Raw genomic sequence first — 22,924 nt, 5'->3', positions numbered from 1 at the left:
ATGTTGCCTTTGGCACAAACTCCAGTGCTTTTTAAAGCAGATGAGAGTCATTTGTGAGCCTGACTCTCAGGTTACCTTGGGTGTCCTCACTGTTTGGAGACTTACCAAATGACTGCACCTGCTTTCATGTGCATACCTCTGAGTGACTGACTAGACATTTTTGAGTGTGAGTGAATGAGGGTGGGCAAAGAATGCTGCAAATGCCCAATCTTTATATCCTTTAGGCCTCTTTCTTAAAAACTGCAAATGGGCTGAGAGGTGAATAATAAGGAAAGCACCAGTGCCATCCAATGGATTTGGTAATAATCACCTGATAACAACAGCATTCAGTCCATAGAGACAAACTCTACTCAGGAAGTGGTACTGAGGTCAAAGTCTTTCTGTACCTTTCCATCCCTAACTTGAAAAATCCCATATTAAGGCAAAACCCCACCACCACCCCTTCTGTGTGTCTGGCATAATACCATTGTATGCTAAATAGGTCAGAGGTATCTTTGGGGAAACCCATTACACACCCACTAGAAAGATGTGTCTTTCTACAGCCAAGAAAAAGTAACCCTAGAAAAACATGTGACATATGTAATTGACGCAGTGTCTTTATGTCAGTTCTTGAGAAGGACATGACTGCCCCATTGGTTCCTTTCCTTTCCTTTTATTTTAGGTTAATGAGCTGATGTTTCCAAGATAGCTGCATTTTTCTGATTTAGTTATTCCATTATGATCGACTGACTGTACTGGTGATAGCTTTTAATTATTCACTAAGCGCCTAATGAATAATTTTGTATTTCTTGCTGAATCAAAAATAAATTAAATCGATGTCTCTGCATTGGGGATAATGGAACCAGCTATACAGCTTTTTGCCTTTTCCATTAATAGTGAGGATTTTTCCAATAAACTATCCAAGTGAGAGATGTTTCTTGATTTTTTCCAAATATTTGCCTTGCTTATCTCAGAAAGAACCAGAGTTATATGAGAATATTGTCCTTGCCAAATTAATTCATGTATCTGAATGTCCTTCAATAGTCATATATATCTTTGTGGGGTAATATCCCCTTAATCAGCTCATATTTTCACAAAGTGATGTGTCTTGCATTCATGGTTCTACATCGATAACAAGCAGTGAACTGTAGTAGAGGGGAGAAAATGAATGCAACTAATCTAAAGGCTGATATCATACATAGCCCACATCCATAACTTACAAATTTGGTGCAACACAGGAATAACCCCCAGTCCTTTTGTGGGGGTTGTGAAGGTGAATCACATGAATGAGGCCTTTTCTCATAGGCCATTTCCCCCCCACATTAAAGGTTATGTGTGTGGTAAGTTTCCCGCTGCTGCCCTGTCTTATGTACCCTGTACACCCAGGGCATATCTGAACCAAGCTAAAATATAATGCCAAGGCAGGGAACCTGTGGTTCTACACATTATCATTTTGTATTAAATTTCTATTCCACTCTTCATCTGAGCAGCTTGCAGTTCAAAACAAACACATACACACAAAATAATAATGTAGTAACAAACAAAACCCATACCCTACCACACACAATTTATAAGGTCACATAGATTGTTTAATTAGCCAAAGGCCTGGGAGAAGACAAATTTTTTACCTGGTGCCTAAATATATGTAGCAAAGGTATTAGGCAAGCCTCCCTGGGGAAAGCATTCCACAATGTTGGGGAATACAGCTTCCGTCGTCCCTGCCCGTTAGCCATGCTTACTGTGGCTGATGGGAGCTGGAGCCTTACTTCACCGGGGGGGGGGGGTCACTAGTCCCCATCCCTTGTTTGCTAGAAACCGCATGTGCACAATTTTATTATTTAAGGTATAGTTATGATTTCTGAAGAAGGTCTTAGTACAGCACCAAGCCAATTTCTGTATTGCTGATCACCAGGTTTGTCTTACATTCTTAGTCAATAAACCTTACAGTGAACTGAAGGGGGGGGGGAGAGAAACTGATATCCAAGCTGGCCATATAGAAAACTACAACAATAAGTTTTGTTCTTTTGCCTGAAGGAAATTAGAACAAATGTATGAGCTTGTGATGGTAGCAATTCCCATGCAGTCAGAGCAATGAAGAATGAATACCCTCGGAGCACTGACTTGCTTGTAAGAATGAAAGGCGTCCATATTTAAGCAGCTGTAGGAGAGTACTGGAATGAAGGCTAAATGATTGTTCTGTCATTGCCATTCATGCAGTCCTTTGCAATTTGCTTTCCTCAATAATAATGGTTTCGGTCCAGTATATAATTTCATATATTACGGTGGTTTTTTTGGTGCAAGGACAAGCTCTGATGAGAAATGAAGGTTTCTGATTAGCCACAGGAAATATGTGACACAGTGCAAGATAGAATACCGCAGCCTTTAGTCCCGTGTGGTATGATGAAAAATTGTGACTGAATTTGCCAGAAACAAGATGTAGAAATTGATTCCATACAAATGTACGTTTTTTAATGTGCTGCCTAACTACCCTCTTCCCCATTCCCAGTGCATATAATATAATATAATATAATATAATATAATATAATACAATGCAAAGCTATATGGCTGAGGTGGCCCTCCAGATGTTGTTGGACTACAACTCTCATCATTGCTGATCATTGTCCCTACTAGATGGCACTGATGGGAGTAAGGCTGTGTTCACGTTAGTGGCTTGAATCATTGTGAGGTTGTAACCCTTCCCCCGCATTTCCAAGTTGCTTTCTCATGCCGCTGTTCACATCAAGGCAGGGATAGGGATGTTTTTGCCCAGTTGTTTCTTTCCTAAAGTTGGTGCAGCTTCCATCTGTGCATGCACCCTCATCTATGCATGCAAAGATGAACGGTTCACACTGCAACAGAATGGCAGTGCCTTTGAATCACATGGAAGGCAGTTGGCCTCAAATGAAACCAAAGAATATATGCTGCTAGTGCCAGCCCTTCATTTTGGTGCTTATGGTCCTACACACACACACACACACACAGAGAGAGAGAGAGAGAGAGAGAGAGAGAGAGAGATTTCATAATATATTTTGGGCCCTCATTGAAAGCCATGATGGTCATCCTGTTTTCTTTTCCTGTTGAACAGCTCCTTTATCTTTCCAATAAAGGATTCCTGCTCTGTGAATATACCTTTTGAAGAACTACTTTGAAAGAATTGTTTTGGCACTCCAATGAAACTGTCTGTGTCACTAATAGCATTTTGAAAAGAAAGGCCATTCTTGTTTTCATTCTGTTAACTGCCCTTATGTGCTCACAATTAAGGTATAACCTTTTGGAAAAAGACATGAAACCAGTAAATTCAGACTGGCTGTAAGAAAAGTGATAAAATAGCAAGCCAGTTGCAAGAGGTTATGCAGAGGGTTTAAAAAAATTTAAAATATCTTACCAGTTTCTAAATCACGCTCTGCCTTTTGAGCTTCAGAGGGAATAGAAATAGTAACATTCCAAACGTATTAGGGCAATACCATTTATTAGGCCAACCGAAATGTCACAAAATAGCATGTCACCTTTTGAGTCCTCCAGAATGCTTCATCAAGCTAGATGGTAAACAGAGCAAGGGGGAAGGAAACAAGTTGGCTGAGGGTGAAGCCATGGAGCCCGAATCTGGTCACAAGATGGCAAGTGGGAGGAACTAGCAGATTCTCACTCATACATGCATATGTACAAAATTTTATTTGTATGCCGCCTTCCCATAGTTCAAACCATGCTCAAGGCGGCTTACAACATGAAAAAATACGTATCTGCAAGACTGGAGCGAATGAAGATCATGGGCTATTTTCAGTGTGGACTAACATTCAGTTAGGCAGTAGTCAATGTTTTCTCCTCTAGGCAAAAAGGCAAGGCTGTCTGCCTGCCTCTCTATTTATGTACTCCACAAGTATTCAAATCCCCACATGCTGAAATGTTGACATGATTGACAGTGTACAAGCCCAGCACTGTTCAAATCCTGACACCTTAAACAGCTCCATTTGCAAGCTTAACAATATGTTGCTGATCACTGCTGTAGGGAAAAGAAATATTTCTTAGAAAGATGAGTTAGTTGCTACTAGTTGAAAATGAGTCCCAGATCATATGTTTAAAAATCCACCCCACAAAATAGACCCACACAGGAGATGTAATATATGAACTGGGGCTTCTCTGCTAACACCAGAAGCCTCTTTCAACTTGATTCCTTTCAGAAAAGTACAGTGGTACCTCGGGTTAAGAACTTAATTTGTTCTGGAGGTCCGTTCTTAACCTGGAACTGTTCTTAACCTGAGGTACCACTAGCTACTGGGGCCTCCCGCTGCCTCCGCCGCGCAATTTCTGTTCTCATCCTGAAGCAAAGTTCTTAACCTGAGGTACTATTTCTGGGTTAGCGGAGTCTATAACCTGAAGTGTCTGTAACCTGAAGTGTCTCTAACCCGAGGTACCACTGTATCTGGCTACCACGTTGTATGGGTTAATTTGGTGTTTCCCAAACATTAGCTCCAGCCACATGGCAACCCTATTTTGAAATAAACGAAAATTTCAAAAGCGGTTTGTGACAATGCAAAGAAAGAAGTCAGTTCAAAGTAAGAGGGTCGGATATAGATGGGAGTGTCCAATTGCTTTGGATACCAGCAGCTCTTTGGGACCCAGTCAGAAACCAAGTTTGGAGAATTATACAGTGGTGCCTCACAAGACGAAAAGAATCCGTTCCGCGAGTCTCTTCGTCTTGCGGTTTTTTCGTCTTGCGAAGCAAGCCCATTAGCGGTTTAGCGGATTAGCGCTATTAGCGGCTTAGCGGGCTTAGCGGATCAGCTGATAAGCGGCTTAGCGGATCAGCTGATAAGCGGCTTAGTGGCTTAACGGATCAGCTGTTAAGCGGCTTAGCGGATCAGCTGATAAGCGGCTTAGCGATCAGCTGTTTAGCGGCTTAGCGGATCAGCTGATAAGCGGCTTAGCGGCTTGGGAAAAGGGGGGGGGAGGAAAAAAAACCCCGCAGGAACTCGCAAGACATTTTCATCTTGCGAAGCAAGCCCATAGGAAATTCGTTTTGCGAAGCATCTCCAAAACGGAAAACCCTTTCGTCTAGCGGGTTTTCCGTCTTGCGAGGCATTCGTCTTGCGGGGCACCACTGTAACTCGATTCAATAAGGGCATAAAGCTGCTGTGCTTCTCCCTTTGCAGTACAAGCAAACAAGACATGATGTATTCAGCTATCCATCGTTTCCCAGTTTGCTTGAGATGGAAAACTATGGTTAATTGCAGGCTTCTGTAACACACAAAGGGAGGACAGAAGGGGCTGCATGTGTGGGGGAAAGGTGCATTCATTTCTCATTTCACTGAGCCAGGATTTGATTTTCTAAACTCTCCCAGAGTCTTCTGAGAAGTGGAATATTTAAAAAAGCACAATGCTTCTGGATCGCCAGCCTTACACATTTTAAGATTGGGGGCTGTGGACCTTAGCATGGATCAGGGCCCCTGTTCCTTAAAGCAGTTGTGTGTTTACATGTCCTAAGACATTTTCCCCTGAAAATGTACTTTTTCAGAAAGGGAAACCTAGGAAGCTGAGGCCTCTAGATACACGAACCCTTCTAGTTATACAAACAACAGAGTTAAAATCAGAGTGACCATCAATCCTAAGCAATTAGTCATAGAGTTTGTCATTTGTGCTGCATTTCATCTGAGACATTCAAGCTGCTGTAATTTCATTTGTGGCTTTATATTGCATTTAACCAGCAGTCTGAGCTGAGACACAAAAGTTATTGTTTTATCTACTAAACTGCCTCGCTCCATATCTATTCTTTATTATTGGCATTGTGTTCAGTGTGCATGTAATGCTGTCTCTGCTTATATTGCTTTAGCTCCTCTGTTTGAAACGGAATGCAGCTACGTGAAAGCTACACTTGAAGAGTTTCTGGCCTGGAGTGGGAAACAGCCATCGCGCTCCTGTGGACCATTCAGTGGTTATGAGTTGTGTAAATACTGGACTTACGCTGACTATAAGTATATTGCTAGGCTATTTGAAGACAAGCCAGAAAATTTCCAGGTGCGTTATTAACCTCTTCTTGTCCTTTTCATGTTGAAACTATACAGAAAACCTAGGGAATCTTCTGGTTCTTACACAGCCAGTAACTAGTGTAGCATACTGTAATTTTTATTTCATTTATCATGTTTTTAGCCTGCTTTTCCTTCAAGGAGCTCAAGATAGTGTAGGTAAAGGTAAAGGACCCCTGGATGGTTATGTCCAGTCAAAGACGACTACGAGGTTGCAGTGCTCATCTCACTTTCAGGCTGAGGGAGCTGGCATTTGTCCACAGATAGCTTTCTGGGTCATGTGGCCAGCATGACTAAACCACTTCAGATGCAACGGAACACCATGATGGAAACACCATTTACCTTCCCGCTGCAGCAGTACCTATTTATCTACTTGCACTGGTGTGCTTTCAAACTGCTAGGTTGGCAAGAGCTGGGACACCCCATCACAGGGATTCCAACCCCCGACCTACTGATCGGCAAGCCCAAGAGGCTCAGTGGTTTAGAAAACAGCGCCACTTGTGTCCCACAGCGCCACCTGTGTGCTTTTCCTTCAAGGAGCTCAAGATAGTGTATATTGTTATTACTTCTCAGCCTTCATTTGGCCCCTGTGAAGGTTTTGCTAAGAGATAATCACGAGGCCAAAATCTCCAAGTGAGCATCATTATTAAGTGGGAATTTGAATCTGGTTCTTTCTGGTCTAAGTATGACACTCCAACCCCTACACCACGCTTGTGTGAATTGGGAGGTCTGTGTTTCAAATCTCACCACCGTGACCTCACTAGATGGCCTCCAAGCTGCTATTTTTCTCATGCTTAATCTCCCTCAGCAGCTAATAAGTAAAATATTGCTTGATCTGCCTTATAGGGTTGCTGCAAAATTGTATGTGAAGCTCTTTGAAAGGTCAAAAACACAGTATAAAAGCTAAGTATCATTAGAGTTTATGGAGAGATGAAGTATCAAGGTTTTTTAATAATAATAATAATAATAATAAAGAAATATAGTTACAGATTTGCCTGACCAAACAGTCAGGGTTGGGGTGCCATTGACTTGTTTGTATAACTATGTGTTTTTGGTCTTCATTACACTGTATGCATAAGTAAGAGTTTGATGTGGGGGGGGGGATATTCACAAATATACATATAGGTGCGCTTAGGGTTGTATCTAGCATTGCAGTTCTGCTCACACCACAGACTTCTCCTTGTGCAATGGAACTTTCCTCTCCTCCCTCCTGCAACACCCCACACAAAAAAGTCTGTGGTGGAACAGAAACCTCAATGTGCCCAGGGATATTGGATTGAATTCTGTTTATGGATGCCTGTTGCCTCTCCCTGGTTTAAGCAATCATGCATTCTTTTGAAGGCTTGAATAGGCCTATGATGAGGCCAAAAGCTCATTCAGTCATGGCATGAAGCCCCACTTAAAAGTCCAGGCCAGATACCAAGAAAGACTTCTTAGCCATGGATGGGTTTTCTTATAAGTTCCCATCTGTATCTGCTGTTTATTTTAGGTTTTATTTAGATAGTTTTCTAAGGTGATTTGAAGGGTACGAGAAGGCCATCTACCCTTTTTTTATTTATAGTGATTAATAGGGCCATTTAGAAGTTGTTTGAAATTTAGATTGTGCTGTTTATCATTTACAGTTGTGTGACTTAAGGTAATGATTCCATTATTTTAATGTATGAGCAGTATCTCACATCATCCAGGATTTTTTTTGTTCACTTGATATTACATTATAGAATTTTGAGATATAAATCATAGGCAAGATATATACATGAAGCTTAAATAGAAATAAGTCCTCTTAAAGTGACATATGGGTATATTAGCTCTATTGTAAGCAGCAAGCAAAATAAATGTAATTCAGAAGGTAATGTGCCATCTGTTATGGTTGGGATACTTATAAAATGCATTTCTTTTAGCTGTGGATCTTTTTACTGTAAAAGAAAGAGCAGCCCATTGTGCCAAGATTTCAGTACTTAGCAATTTCTTTTCAGTTCATTGGATAAAAACTATTTTTCCCATAATCATGTCAGGTATTTACTGAGACTGCGGCATTTTTTAAAAAAAGAACCCTCTTTTAAAAATCTAATATTGATTAAGCTCGCTCTCTTTCTTCTTAAGTTGTGGCAGAATTCAGAAAGTATTTAGGTGTGAGATTAAAGTATAGGAATGGTTATTACCCTTAACTTTATCACTGAAATACTTGTATTGGATTTTAAATTTTATGACTGTGGAAAGCTTAGAGCACCACTTTTTCCTTTGCGGCTTCTTGAAGCTTCTGACAAATGTTTGTATTAGGCTTTAGTATTTCTTTCTGTAAATCAAGTAACCCCCTACTGTTCTTTCATTCATCTGGAACCTTATCATTCACCTTGACGATTCCCAAATATTGAATCTCAGAAAAAGATGTGCTATCTTCTAGGGAGTAAGGATTTACTGAATGTTTCTAGTATGCAAAAGCTTGGACTACTATTCATTTATTTCAAGATTTCTAAGCCACCTTTCAAAATGTAACATTTCCCCAGAATGGCATATGGTCACCAAATTTTGAAATTGCATCTGTGTTCAACAACCGTGGTGAGGCACTAGATCTGGCCAGCAGGACACATCCTTACTTCACCTACCTCACACTGGCTAACTTTGACAGGCGAGCAGGACCTAGTGCAACCAATCCCCTTGGAGCTCTCTGACAGTGGCGATCAGCTGTCAATAAGCCCTGCTTGCCAAGAAACAATCAGGAGTGCACTTGAAGCTCCCAGTCTTACCACGTCTTTGCTTGGCTCATGCCTGATGCCACACATCGTGTTGTTTGCCTCATGGGCCAAATTAGCCCACAACTCAGAGGTTACTCACTTCTCATCTAACATATTAAAAATAAGAGAACAGCACACACAAAAATTGACCAGCCATCCCACTAAAGCCATCTTACAAAATAGTTTGACGAAAGAGTCATAGTTGTTTAAACTAACCGAAGCTCTTTAACTAAAGGTAGATCAAAATTGTTTAGGCCTACCTAAAGGAAAGCAGGAAAAGAGCCAGATCTATCTCTTGGGGAAGTGAGTTCTACAAACATGAAGCCAGAATCAGAATTAAAAATGTCCTTAACAGATTGGAGGACTGGGCTAAAACTAACAAAATGAATTTCAGTAGGGGCAAATGTAAGGCTCTACACATGTTGGACTAGATGACCCATGGATTCCCTTTCAGCTCTACAATTCTATGAGTCTATGAATGAAAAGACCTTGTCTCTTCTGATTGCCAATCTAACTGGCTGGTTCTCTGCAGTCAATCTTAGTTCATATAAATAATGTGCTCCCAAACCATTTAGGACCAAGAAAGCTGGAGAACTCTGTTATGTAGAGCAGAGATCTACAATACTGGTGTTTCTCCAGACTGTGGCCCAGAGGCCAGAAGTGTTTCCTGCTGCACAATGTAATAAAGTTGGTGCTATTTGGTAGTGATGTTTTCCAGAATGCACATATATATTACATACAAAATCCAAGACAAAGGTATAATGCTTGTGTTTCCATGCCATGGTAAGATATAAACCATGGCTTATAATGAATAAGCAGCATGCTAGGACCCCTGCATGGATATGCTACTTGCAACTATATGAAGGAAGGTCTATAGCTTAGCAGTAGAACCCATCTTTTACATGCAGAAGGATCCGGGTTCAGTCACTTGCATCTCCTGTTACAAGATCTTAGATAATACCATAGGAGAGAGCTGTATCTGAGGCCCTGGAGAGCAATCGCCAGCTGAAGAAAACAGCATGGAAATAAGTGGACCCCTGGCTTTGACTTGGCACAATGCGGTTTCATATTTACATAGTTGAGAAGGGTAATCATTTTTATTCTGTTCTTTAGATATATACCACTGACTTGACTATCTTGCTGAACAAATTGGTAATTGATCAGCTGTCTTTTTGGACAAATTGTAGCCATTGTTTTAGGTGATTTGGCATTGAATCAACTGTCCATTAGATTAATTATACCAGCCAGGGTAGCATAGAGAGTGGCAAAAAGTGTCCAGGTATGCAAAAATTATTAGATATGTAGATCAAGCACACAAACACCTCTTAAATAAATCTGGAGTATGGCAAGAGCTGACACCTCAAGCATTTTCCTTTCACATAGTTTCACATAGGATTAGTTTGGATAGCTTAGAATTGTATTTTTTTTTCCAGTTCAACAGATTTTACAAAGTAAATATTATGCATTTGGTACATATAATGATAAAGGATCTGAGCAGAACTGTTTTTACTTTTCATGGACAATTAATTTGCACCCTTCTTTTTTGGTTAGAGCACCAAATGTAAATTCTCCCCAGTAAGTTCAATTAAAGGCTGCTTAAATAATGAAATGAGCCTCATTTCTGTACATCAGCAACCAAAATGTCATGAATTGCCTTTAAACCTTCATGGCATGTTGATTCCATTGTTTGTTTTGAAGGAGTCCAAATTTTAGGTATATTGTTCTCTGCATAACTAAATGACTGCCCTCTGTGACATGAATACTACATTCATCATTTGAGGCACTTCTCTGGGTCTCCTACCACCTGAGGTTAGGGGGGTGGTGACTGGAAAGAGGGTCTCTTCCAACTTTCCCCAACCTGGTGCATTCCATCTGCCCTAGCTAACGTGACCAATAATCAAGGATAATGGGAGTTGTAGTCCAAAGAGAGGTGGGTGGGGCCTGCACATTTTTTGCTTTGGGCCCCACCCTGCTGCTGGCATGCAGCCCCCAATGTAGTGACAAATTTGCCCCCCTCCAATACCTGGGATAAGAGATTGGAGCTCTACCAATTAAGAATGAATAGTATCTAAAATTGAATGGCTACTATCCATTGTGGCTATCCTGTGCCTCCACAGTTGGAGGCAGCAATGCTTCTAAATACTAGTTGCTGGAAACTGCAGAAGGGGAGAGTGTTCTTGTGCTTAAATCCCGCTTGTTGGTTTCCCACAGACATCTGATTGGCCATTGTGAGAACAAGATGTTGGACTAGCTAGGCCATTGGCCTGATCCAGCAAGCTCTTCTTATGTTCTAGAAATCATACAGATTCACCAAACTGTGGTGACACTGTGATTACGAATTTCCTTTCTTTCCCCCCGAGGTTAGTTAATTGCACATAGGGAATTATTTGTTTCCTCAGACAAAGAGTGTTATTGGAATAGTGAGATAAAACTTAATGCCAGTTAGGTTGGCCAGACGTTGGTGCAGTGGTAGCAGATGGAAACAGCCAATCCGTTCATTTGATTGATAGATTAAACGTACCAGTATATCCTGTTCCTTCCAAAGAATATGTGGTAAACATTATCCTCGCCACAGGACAGGATGTCAGAGAGAGTCCATACTTGTGAACAGTTACCTGGGATGATGCCTCTTTTTCTTGGATAGCATAGTCATCTGTATTCTTCTCTCAAGTACTGAGAATTTTACAGCACATCGGGTACAAAAAATGATGATTAAATGGTTGCCTGTAACTCCCTAGCCAGTACTTACATTGAGGAAACCTGCCACTTGGTGAATGGCCCTCTGAACCCACCACTTGATAGGCCACAAAGAATGTTTTGACTGGCGTGAAGTGTACATATCTAGATTTAAAAGCTGTTTCCCTAAACAAGGTTCCCTTAGCTCTGTTAGCTCAAAGGTAAGCTCTATTGAGCATAATTTTTCAGTTCTGATTCATTTCAGTGAATCTCTCTAATGGCACATATACCCTATGGCAATCTAATCGGGGGTGGGGGTGGGGAGGAGAGTAGATAGAGCTTTCTGAAGGTGCTATACCCACAAAGGATGAGAAAAAATCCAAGAGGTGGAGGGTGCTTAGTAACACAACATATATTCAAAACATGATTGCCTTACTTGAAGTGTATCCTTGCAACAGGACATAAGATGGTCCGACTTTGGATTTCCTGAAAGAAATGGAAGAGAGAGTACTCTGTGGATTGGCTCAGCAAGAGCTAACACTCCTTGTCATTTGGACTCCTATGGGTGCAACTTAGTGCTACAAGTGCAAGGAAGGTAACATTAACTATACATTGCCATCTGTGCAACCAAATGTGATTGATTCCTGATGATGATTCCTTCTTTTTGAACGTTTAGTTGATGTTTTAATTTTCTCAGGCTTTTTGTGATCGGGAGAGCCCCGGGCTCATTATTAAGAAATAGTAATGTTCTCAAATGAGAAAATCAATATGAATTTCTCTTGATATTATTTGTATGAAATATCTCGTTAATCTTGGAGTAAAGAGCTATGTCGAGTGTATATACTTCTCCTGCTGGCACACCAATACAGAGGTGCTGCTTTTCTGCGCATACCTGACTCATGGAATTATACCAGTGCATTCTAAAGTTCTTTCTTTATAGCTGAGTCATGCCCAGTTGAATAATTTTAGACTTGGTGCTTACTGGTCTTATGGGAAGGGGGGAGGTTCTTTTGATGGTAATAGGTATTATATCTTAAGCGCTGCCAGAAGAGACGGAGCCACCTGGGTGTTATGGGGCAAACTGTTTCATAAGTTGGGTGCAGCCATGGAGAAGACCCTATCTCTTGTCACAGCCAACTTTGCTTCCAGCATAGGCAGGACACCAGAACTTAGGCAGGAGATAGTTTGGTACGAGGAAGCTCAGTCTGTTATGTAGCCAGATCAGAGAAAGAGAGGCTGCATTTTCACTAATGGTCATAGCTGATTCATACTAGATGGCCTCTACACAACCAGAAGGCGTATGGGAGCCCCGAACAGTTTAGCATTTTCCTTATAAGAAAGGTGCTCCAAATTCCTGCTTATTTTGTGCATCCTTTCCTAAACATTTTCCAGTTCTATGCTGCCCTTTAATGAGATGGGGAAACTGTAACGGGACATAGTACTTCATGTGTGGCTGCAACATGGATTTCTATCTCATCTGTTTGTTGCACATCACTTGCCATTTTATTGCCCATTCACCCTGTCCAGTGAAATCCTTTTGGGGCTCTTCACATTTTTTTGCATTTCGCCATCCTCTGGCCACCTTCTGAATAAGATGACTGCTCCACCTCTTACCTGGGAGGATGCAAGTCCAAAACTATATCTTACACACAAAATAACAGAAAGAATTGCTAGAGAAGAAAATGGTACAGAAGCTGGAGGGTATGACAATGAAGTGATGGTTGTCGCAGGAGGAAGAAAAGGGAGACAGCCATGATCTGAAAGCCAGGCAGTGCCAATTGCTTTAATTGTGCTCATCAGATTGCCTTTTGCTTTTCCTGTCTATGGTGTCAATAAACATGTGAGAGCATCCCTCTTTTGTTGATTATGTGGCTCTTCTTAAATTCCATAAATTTGCTGCATGGGCTATTATTTTAATTACTTTTCCTTTTACTATTTCCATCACTTAGACTTTTCTCCTTATAAAACTTTTTTATGTGCTCATTTGCTCTGCCTTGTGAATTGACAATTCAGCATTATGGATAAACACACAGAGACACATTTTTTTTAAAAAAATAGCTTAATAACAGGATTGCAGGCCTGTTCCCCAAGATCTCTGAAATCAACTTGGATGTTTCACTAACCCTACAATCCTATCCATGCTTACCTGGATCAAAGCCTCATTAAATAACGAGAAATGTACTTAGAAGTTAACATGCATCGGAACCACAGGAAGCTGCCTTATACTGTAGTCCAGTAATATCTACTTTGACTCTCTCCAGGGTTTCATGCAAACATGCCTTTCACAACTTCTGAAGCTCTTGACTTTAAATGTTCAGGATTGACCCTGGGACCTTCTGCATGGAAGGCATTTGTTCTATCAGTGAACTATGGCCACTTCCCCCAATTGCTAGGATTGGGTTGAACATGAAAGTAAATTAGACAGCAGGCTCCCTACAGAAAAATCTTGCTTTATGATGTTAGGTTCTTCAAAGAGAGAAGCATGCACTTGCTAGGATTTTCGTATTGTGCTACACTCCCATACCCCCAAGGGCAGATCCAGGAAATTCAAGCAATGGGGGTCTATGCACCACCCTGGCATTTTATGAGAGTTAGGTGTCTAAATAGACAGATTGCTTTCCTTGGACTAAAGTATGGCGAGCATAAAAGACAACTGAGAGAGGAGGAATAACCAAGATGCATGCCAGAATATAAACACTGGATATGCTGTATGTCTTAAATATATTGAAATATGGCACCCAAACTACTGGAAATATGTAAACTGGAAATCTTCCACAGTGGCGCACCTTTTGGTTTAGAAAAATTAAGATCCTGAGTAGAGTTAACACAAACTGCAGTATCAAGTTCAATACAGAGTTGGTTTCTCAGAAGTAAAGGCAGAAGTGAGTCACTGAAGTTTGTCGTACATGTTGTCTCCCTTCATAGCTGTATCTAGGGAAATGTAGTCCTGACTCATAAATGTGTTGTTGTTTTTAAAGTGATGCTCCCCGCCTCCTTAAAATGGTGCGTGACCATTTAGTGCATTATGCTACTTAATAAGTGCCTGTTTTCCAGCTTCTCACAAGTCTTAAATAGGATGCTCGTTTGTGGTATTGATAGACTTGTTTGTTTGCAGTTGCTCAGCCTAAATGGGAGACTGTGACTTGCATCATCTCTGCTTCCAGGAAAAGATGGCATCTCTACCCACCTGAAGACTCCAGTTTCCTTTATCCTACCAGAATTCCCTATGAAGAATCCAGCGTCTTCAGCAGGGTCAATGTGGTCAATCCTGATTTGAAAAGCTGCCCACAGTTTAAGAAAGCAAAGGCCCATGTGGTTACACTTGAACCTGGCCAGGTAATTCCTGAACTCTAACTTTACTCTAGTTTGGAACCTTTGTTAAATATGAAATAGAGAGGGGGGTTGGGTGGGAGTAAACAAAGAAATAAACAAAGCTGGGAGGAGGACCATGAGGTCTGTCTTACTTCTCTCAGTCTCACTAAAACGTTTTGCATTGGATGAAGCGTTTGCTGCTGCTGGCAGATGTATCCACTGGGCAGAGACTGTTCCTGCTGGTGGAAAGAGAGGCGAGGCAACTTACAGCAATGTCCCTTTTCGTCTGTAGTCCTCAGTGGCACCTCCCATGTTATTTCAAAGGATTCCCCAAGCCAAAGCAGTTTTCCAGGGTCTATAGGAGACTGCCGGTTGGGGGGGGGGGTTTAAAATAATAATAAAAAATTCTCCTGTTCCACCATTGGGATTCCTCAAGCTGAATCTGAAGCCTTTTGGGGATTGGAGAAGCCTTTTCGTTCACAGGAGGCAAAGTCTTCTGGATCTAACCTTGTTTGTTTAATGCCATTCTCTAGCAAGTGAAACCTTCCTGGCTCATGTTCTTTCACTTGTCTTGCAACTGGACCATCTAGAAAAAGGCACCATGCTTCACAGACATTTTGCCCAATAGTTTCTCTGAATCCTGTACTTAACAGGCTTCTGGGGCTGCTCTGAAACCATCTCATCTCTGCAACTCACAAGTTTTACAATGTATTCTTAATGAATAAGTGTGCAGAGCCAGCAAAGAGCTTTTACTTACGCTTTCGTGGTGATGGATAACTTCCATAATGGAAACACTTGCCCAGCAGCTACATCACTTGTATTTACAGCACGCATTAGTATTTCAGTAGAGAATCTCAAAGTACTCTTAACAAGGTCATGTGAAAGTTGATTAATCATATTTTACTGAGGAAAGGAGACCACAGTATCTGAAAAGCAGCCCTGTGAAGGATATCTCAATGTGTCAGGCCATCAGTACTTAAGGGTCACTAGAATGCTCCTTCCAGATGAATTTCTCTATAGTAGATGTAATCACGTCTTTGCCTAACATGTAACTTACTGTACAAAATGGGCTGGTTTTCTCCGATTCAGATACCCGCTTGCTGGAAGTAAGTGCCGGTGAACTCAGTGAGACTCACTTTTTTTTTTTTTTTTTGAGATAATATTTATTACTTTTATAGATTACAAAAAGAGAGGGAAAAAAGCAAAAGAGAAAAAACAGAAGAAAAAAACAAAGAGAGAGAGAAAAACACACAATACAATACAATATATAAACAATACAAAACACAACCTAAACTCAAAACTAGACACATTAAGCTAAACTAAACAAACCCCACTCCCCAAAACAAAAGCAATTTAAAGACATACATCCTCTCTTTTCCATACTCTATCTTTCGTTCCCTTGTTTCCTGGACCTCCTCACACCTCCCTTTTTGTGTTCCGCTTATATTAATTGTTTCAGCAAATCCTTTCCATCTTTCTCCATTTTCTGTGATATTGTAAATAACATATTATTTTAACCTTATTTTCCATTAAAACTAAATTACTTATATGTGCTTAACTCCTTATAACATTTCTGTTAAGCCCATAAAAAATAAAAAATCATTCCACCATTTTTCTATCACTCATTAGTTTTACCATAAGTCTATATAAAAACTTTAAATTTTCCAATCTTCTTCCACCATCTCCTTTCCCAGGTTTCGGATTCTGCCAGTCCTTTCCGTCAATTCCATAAAGTCCATCAACCTGGTGATCTTATGTCCGAGGCTCTTAACTCTTTTCCAAGTCCCTTCTGCAGGTCTTCTTCATTTTCTTTAATGCTAAAGAGCCAATCTCGGGGAAATTCCAACCTGTCGATCCTTTTCTTCCTTCTGAACAAATCAGCTGAGTTTCCATAGTTAAAACTGCAGTCCATAAAGTATTTCCGGGTATATTTCAAAATTCCTCCAATTCCAAAGGCCCCCAAAACTTCAATCTCCTCCAGGCCCGAGTCCATGTCCCAAAAGTCAGTTAATCCCTGCATAGAGGGCTCTTTCCAACTTTCCTTCTTTAATCCAAACCGGGATCCATTCCTTGGAGTCTGGCTTTTCCTGGATTCAATCATAGAAGGCCTCAATTTATAATCTCCAATTTGTTTCTGTAAATCCACAGATCTCACTTGTATTATTTTATGTTGAACAACAGCTGCATTCTCCTTCTCCTCCTTCTCCTCCACCATTTGTCCTGCCAAAATGGGTTCCTGTACCAAGTCCTGAATTATTTCTGTGTTATTGTTCACTTTTTGACTCAAGTTGGTCACTTTCTGTTCCAAATTATCAACTTTGAGAGTCATATCATCCATCTTCTTGTGAAGCTGTCCCAGCGAACAGCTTATCTTACATAAAACAGTCACAATGGCCTCTCCTATCAACATTTTTAAATAGTCCAAGGTCGCTCTCTGGTTCCCAAACTCCTTTTCTGCAGCTGGAAATTCCCCAGTTACAGTCCTGTTACAGTTTCAAAAGCTCCCTCTAGAGGGAAACAGTCTCCACTTGTATCAGTTCTTTCAAGCACGATTTCAAACATTAAAGATAAAATTTCAGTTACTTTTCCTCTTTTTTTTAAAACGCAGAAAGGGACAATGGAAACAGTATCTTACTCTTGTTTAGCTAGCTGTCAAATCCGTTCTGTCAAAAGCACTCTCTCCAAACGTCATCTGGCAGCCCGTTCCCAGGTTCAGAGCAGTGGTAATTTTTTCACTCTCTCCTGCAGGCTCACTAGATCCAAAATTTCCCCCTCTTCTCCTGCTTCCTAAGGGGGTTTTGTAACTTTCAAAGGCTTTACTTGTAACGTCTTTGCTTCAGTCTATTTACAAAAACAGGAGGCGGACTTCCTGTTTATAACCTTCCCATTTCAGTGCCAAATTGAAGTATTTAAAAATCCAATTTTCCGTTTTACTCACGAGTAGTTGTTTAAAATCCAATTGTCCACAGGAAAAAGTCAGCGCTCTCTGGCAACAGCAATGCGGCTTCACTCCGTGAAAGAAGCAGTCGATTCAAAGCACCGCGCCACTCACCCCACGTCGCTCCGGATCCCCAAAACAGGGTTTCCCCGCGAGTAGGGGAGGCGCAAAGGTGCCAGCCGAATCCCATGTCCACAGGCTTCTCCCGCCTCGCCGTGGCGGTTCAGACCCTGTTTTTCACGGAGCGGGTTCCTCCCGATCGGAGGAAATCCGCCATTGCCAGAGGCGCCAACCCGGAAGTCCCACTTATTTTTTAAGTCTTTAAGGGAATGCAGCACATTGATGGATTTGATGGAATCTCAGCATCCTTTATTGTGTATCTTACAAGACAGGGAGGGTCCCTGGTGCCCCAAAACTCACAGAGATAGTTTTGGATAGACTTATCTATGGGTTAAACCACAGGTTGGCTGTTCAAACCCCTGCGATGGGGTGAGCTCCCATTGCCCAGTCCCTAGCAGTTGGAAGTAAATAGGTACTGCTCCAGCGGGAAGGTAAACGGCGTTTCCATGCGCTGCTCTGGTTCGCCAGAAGCAGCTTAGTCATGCTGGCCACATGACCCGGAAGCTGTACACCTGCTCCTTCGGCCAATAAAGCGAGATGAGAGCCACAACCCCAGAGTCGTCTGCAACTGGACCTAATGGTCAGGGGTCCCTTTACCTTTTACCACCCTTTTATTTGTGGTCCTAAAGATTGAAGCAGGATGATAACCTGTCAAGGCTAACGTTCTCCAATTCTCTTTGTGACTTTTTTTCTTTTAATGAGTTGTTTTATTAAATTTATATTCTATGGGCGGATTCAACTACTCCATTCCACTGGCAAAATTCAGCACAAGGACTCCTGCTGGCACAACAGGGCTTTTCTCCTCTTTTCCCTCATGTGCCCCCCACCCCGTGCCTCCCCCAAATCCACTCTGGAGTGTTGAGAGAACCCTGAGCACAATGCGGGGGGCGGGGGGGGGGGCGGGAAGGTGAGAGATCATTCCTTTGGGCAAGCAGGAATGCTCAGGCTGATGGCATCATCTCCTTAGCATTGCATTGAATTCCACCCTGTGTCTGTCAATTTAACTGCATTTTAAAGTCACTGTGAAATCTGCAAAAAATAAGTTATTTTTAAAATGTATTTATATTTCACCATTTGTGGTGGCCTAAAACACACACACACACACACACACACACACACAGACACATATATCCCATACAGAATATCAGTATGCTAATAACAATAAGAATAGCAACAGCAAAACATTTCAGTTCTTTGAATCAAATTTCATCACCTGCCCATCCCCCACAAAATAGAGGCCCCTTTCTCCCTACACACACTCACAAAAAAGAATAAAGTGTTTTCAATGCCCACTGGAACATCTGAAGTTTTAGAAGTGGGCATGTATAGCATTGTGCTGTTATGGCACTTTCAAAGCTATTTTCAGTGTGTTCCGTTGTATAGCAAATTAACATTTTATACTGCATAATAAATGTATTCCCAGTGCCCCAAATTAAATGATTTTACTTCACAGTTTTTTCTCTCCTGCAGCAGAGTAATGATCTTTGCTCATCATTTTGTTGATGTTTTCAATAGATGGTGTTTTTTGTTGTTGTTTTTTAAATTGCCAACAATGGGGCATTGCCTTGTTTTCAGGTTAAAGAATTCAATGTAGGCATTCTGTTTCAGTGATTAGGAATGGTAATGAAGCAGTAGTGTCACTGTTTTTAATTAAGCTTCAACTAATTAGAAGTCAAATCTTGTTAAAAATAGAAGGTTTAAAGGCCAGCTGCTTGTTCCAGTGCTCTGAGGTGCTACTTTGCAAAAGACATGCTAGTATAGCTTCTTTCTTTTTTTTAATCTCTGGCAGCCACTGAGTGGACAGAGACTTGAAGCCAAGAAAACACATGGCAATGCCAGCCTAGGTTTCTACTTCAGAATGCAAGTGAGGACATAGAACCATAAGACCACAATACCCCAAGGACCGCCTCTCCCCATATGAACTGACCCAGCCCCTGCAATCATCATCTGCAGCTCTTCCTCATGTGCCCCCTCCATGGGAGGTCCAGAGGGTGGGAACATGAGAGGAGTGGGCCTTTTCTGTGGTGACTTCCCATTTGTGGAATGCTATTTCCAGGGAGGCTCGCCTGGTGTCTTCGAGGCCATCTATTCCAGCTCCTTGCCAATGCAGGAACCTCTCTACTACAACATCCCTGATAGGTGACCATCCATCCTCTGCTTAAAAACATCTAACAAGGAAGAGTCCACATCCTTCTGAGGCAGTCTATTCCGTGGTCTGAAAAGTTCATGCCATCCCGAAGTTCTAAGGCTTTATCTGAATCATTTGTGAGCAGCAGGCAGGGGTGATATTTGAATTAATTGGGTCAGGTTCAAAAATAGCTTTGAACCATCTATAGCGCAGCCCTTCGGGTATTTGAAGGAATACACCTTCAGCTCCCCCTCCAGGCTAAACATACCCAACTCCTTCAACCTTTCCTAGTAGGACTTGGTCTCCAGGTCTCCCTCAGAACCTCTGTCGCCCTCTTCTGGACACATTCCAGAGGAAGATTGAATATAATTCCCTGCTTACGGACAGGTAGCAGATCTGGAAGAAGGGTTCTAGCCTAGCCTTCTCCCTGCCCTGCTCATTTTCTGTGTACAGGGACCTTAAAGAAAATTAATGGAGCATGCATTCCTGCAGCCACCACTTTTCACCTGACCTCTAAAGTGTTAAAATCCCAGGAGGGCTGTACTAAGCGATCCTTCCAAATGAGCAAAGCTAAGGAATTGTCTGCAATGAATGAATGCCAAGGCCCTTTAAGGCAGGCCTGTCTCCCAGAAGAATAATGCCTGCTGGCTCTGCTCAGGCCTGTCTAGTATTGGAAGGGTTTGTGATGAAGCAATTTGATGAGAATCCCTTAGATAGCAAACGAATTGTTCTAACCGAATGCAAAGATTGAGCGTGTATTACAAATACAATTACTTGAGGATTTGCAGTCAGCTTCACTTTGTGGTAATTTACAGTAATCTCTGTTTCTTGCTTGGCCGGGAACTGCATGCCTTGGATTAAGATGTTGTAACAATGCAGAATTGAAAAATAAAATAAAGATAAAGGTGTGTTTTGGTATTCAGGAGAGCAGCTGTATGCTAGCTGGATACTGGCTTTGAATATTAAAAGAAACTTAATGTGCCTAATGCCATCTTCTGGCCAATGTGTCTCATTCCACCACTCTTGGTTATATTAAATACATTCAGGATCCCTGTTTCAATATATATTCTAATTGCTTTTTAATGTTACCTTGGTCTTTAACTCTTAAGCCAGGATGAATAGAAGTAGATGAGCTAAATTCAATGCAATTTCATTGATTTTAAAAGATTTGCCTAGTCAGTTTGTAGGCTAATTTTTTTTTTTAGAAGCTTGAATGTGTCCTTTGAAATCTTAACACCCCCAATTAAAATGTTTGAAATGTCACACTATCCTTAAAACATCTGTGTGATCATCAGTGATGGCCAAGTTACTTCAGAATTAATTCCATCTCGCACTTGCAAATGATAATTTCAGCATGTGGGTTTGTGAGCATAATTATGTGTTCGAAATGAGAGGTTCATTTGTGAGTGTCTGAAGTTTGTGTGGTGCTTCCTCCCCCTAATAGCAAATTGGCATCAGCTACCTACCTGAATTAAAAAGAATACTCTGGAAAACAAAAACAAAAAAAATGGACAAGAGATGTGGGTAGCTGCTGATCAATAAAAAACTCATTTTCACACATTCATAACTCTTCTCTTTTGTGGAGCACAATTCATATAAATTGTAGGCTACCGCCCCCCCCCCAAAAGAGTATTTGTTTCATCAAGTTTGTCTTCATATATGGAAAACGGATTTGAAATGGCATTGAAATAAATTGTAATCTTCATCTGACTTTCACTGAAAGATTTAACTTCATATCTCTTTAGAATCCTACCGCACATCAGCAAAATCAACCCTGCTCTGCCCTCTGAATAAACATGAAACTGCTCATGAGTTATTTCATTCTGTGTGAATGTGTTTGTTCTGCGACAGACATTCAAGACTGACTGCTTGCCCCTCAGAAATTGCTCTCTTGCTTTGCTAGTGATTTTTAATCCTCCTTGTTAGTGATGCCTAATTTTGGACAGATTTTGTTTTTTGATGGGCAAATATATATATTGTAATATACATGTTCAGTACAAAAGGTGGGGACCTTTTGGTGAGACTGTCACAGCTTTTGGAACAAGACTAATGACGTGTATCATGAACTTAGAAGGGACCTTCCATAATGTTTTTGACACTTTTTAAAAGGCCTTTAAAATAAAACTTCCCCACATGCAGCCCTATTGATAACCCTATTCACACAGCATAACTGGTGAATTAACGTGTAGGAGGCGAAGAGGGGAAAGGGGATATGTCTTGCCCCGCAGCCTACACTCATTCTGTTGAATGTTCGGCAGGGTGTACAGTTACTCTGCCTAACTGGGAGACAGGAAAAGCAGAGTCCCCTCCATGTCTTATGCACATAAAGGGGCTGCATTATTCAGAATGGCAGCAGGACCCCAGCTGTACCTCTGACATTTACATTTAGGTGGGGAGGTCTGAGCCAAGGAACCATATGAATGTAGATATTTAAATGAGCTGGATCCCTGACTGCTCAGGTAAGCTTCTATGGGAGCTGGAGGAGTTGCTGATTATGTTTGCTAGTCACTGTAAACAAAAAAGCCTCAAAGTAACTGAACTTTGCAAATAGATGAAAATCAAAACATAAAATTTCAAAACAATGTACTGTACCAAATTCCTAAAAGGCTCAGCCAACCATGCAATGAGAAGGGCAAGTCTTCTCTCACCCCACTAAAATAAAAGTACAGGCAACCCCCCGATTTGCACGGGGGTTGCATTCCAGGTCATCATACATGACGGAGGAGCGTGTATAAGCCCATTACACCCCTTTTCCGGCCACTGTGATTCACACATGCATGGTCACGTGTCAGTTGGATATGTGTAAATCAGTCATTGCCTTTACCACAAAAGAGGCTAACTTAACTACCAAAGGCCTGGGCAAAAAGAAATTTCTTAGCTTAGTGCCTGCAAACCTGACAGTGATGGTCCCAGGCATGTGTCTCTGCATTCCACACATTAGGGGCTACCACTGAAAAGGTCCATTATTGTGTGGTCACTTTCCATGCCTGTCTCGGATGAGGCATGGACTTGGGTGGTG

At 41.3% G+C, this 22,924-nt stretch overlaps 1 protein-coding gene across 3 annotated transcripts in view; it reads left to right on the top strand.

Moving 5' to 3' along the window:
* Positions 1 to 22,924, top strand: part of HSPBAP1 (HSPB1 associated protein 1) — a 55,165-nt gene that overhangs the window by 19,776 nt on the left and 12,465 nt on the right. For all 3 annotated transcript variants that reach the window (XM_081007858.1, XM_081007856.1, XM_081007857.1), the window contains 3 exons: positions 5,807 to 5,991; positions 11,866 to 12,002; positions 14,572 to 14,743. In XM_081007858.1, coding sequence (XP_080863984.1) covers positions 5,807 to 5,991; positions 11,866 to 12,002; positions 14,572 to 14,743 — 494 coding nt within the window. The remainder of the gene's footprint in view (positions 1 to 5,806; positions 5,992 to 11,865; positions 12,003 to 14,571; positions 14,744 to 22,924) is intronic.

Source organism: Podarcis pityusensis, assembly GCF_964106645.2.
Source record: "Podarcis pityusensis genome assembly, chromosome: 1".
Classification (NCBI taxonomy): Eukaryota; Metazoa; Chordata; class Lepidosauria; order Squamata; family Lacertidae; genus Podarcis; species Podarcis pityusensis.
Note: the sequence above shows the minus strand (reverse complement) of the source record. Positions and strands in the feature narration are given on the sequence as shown.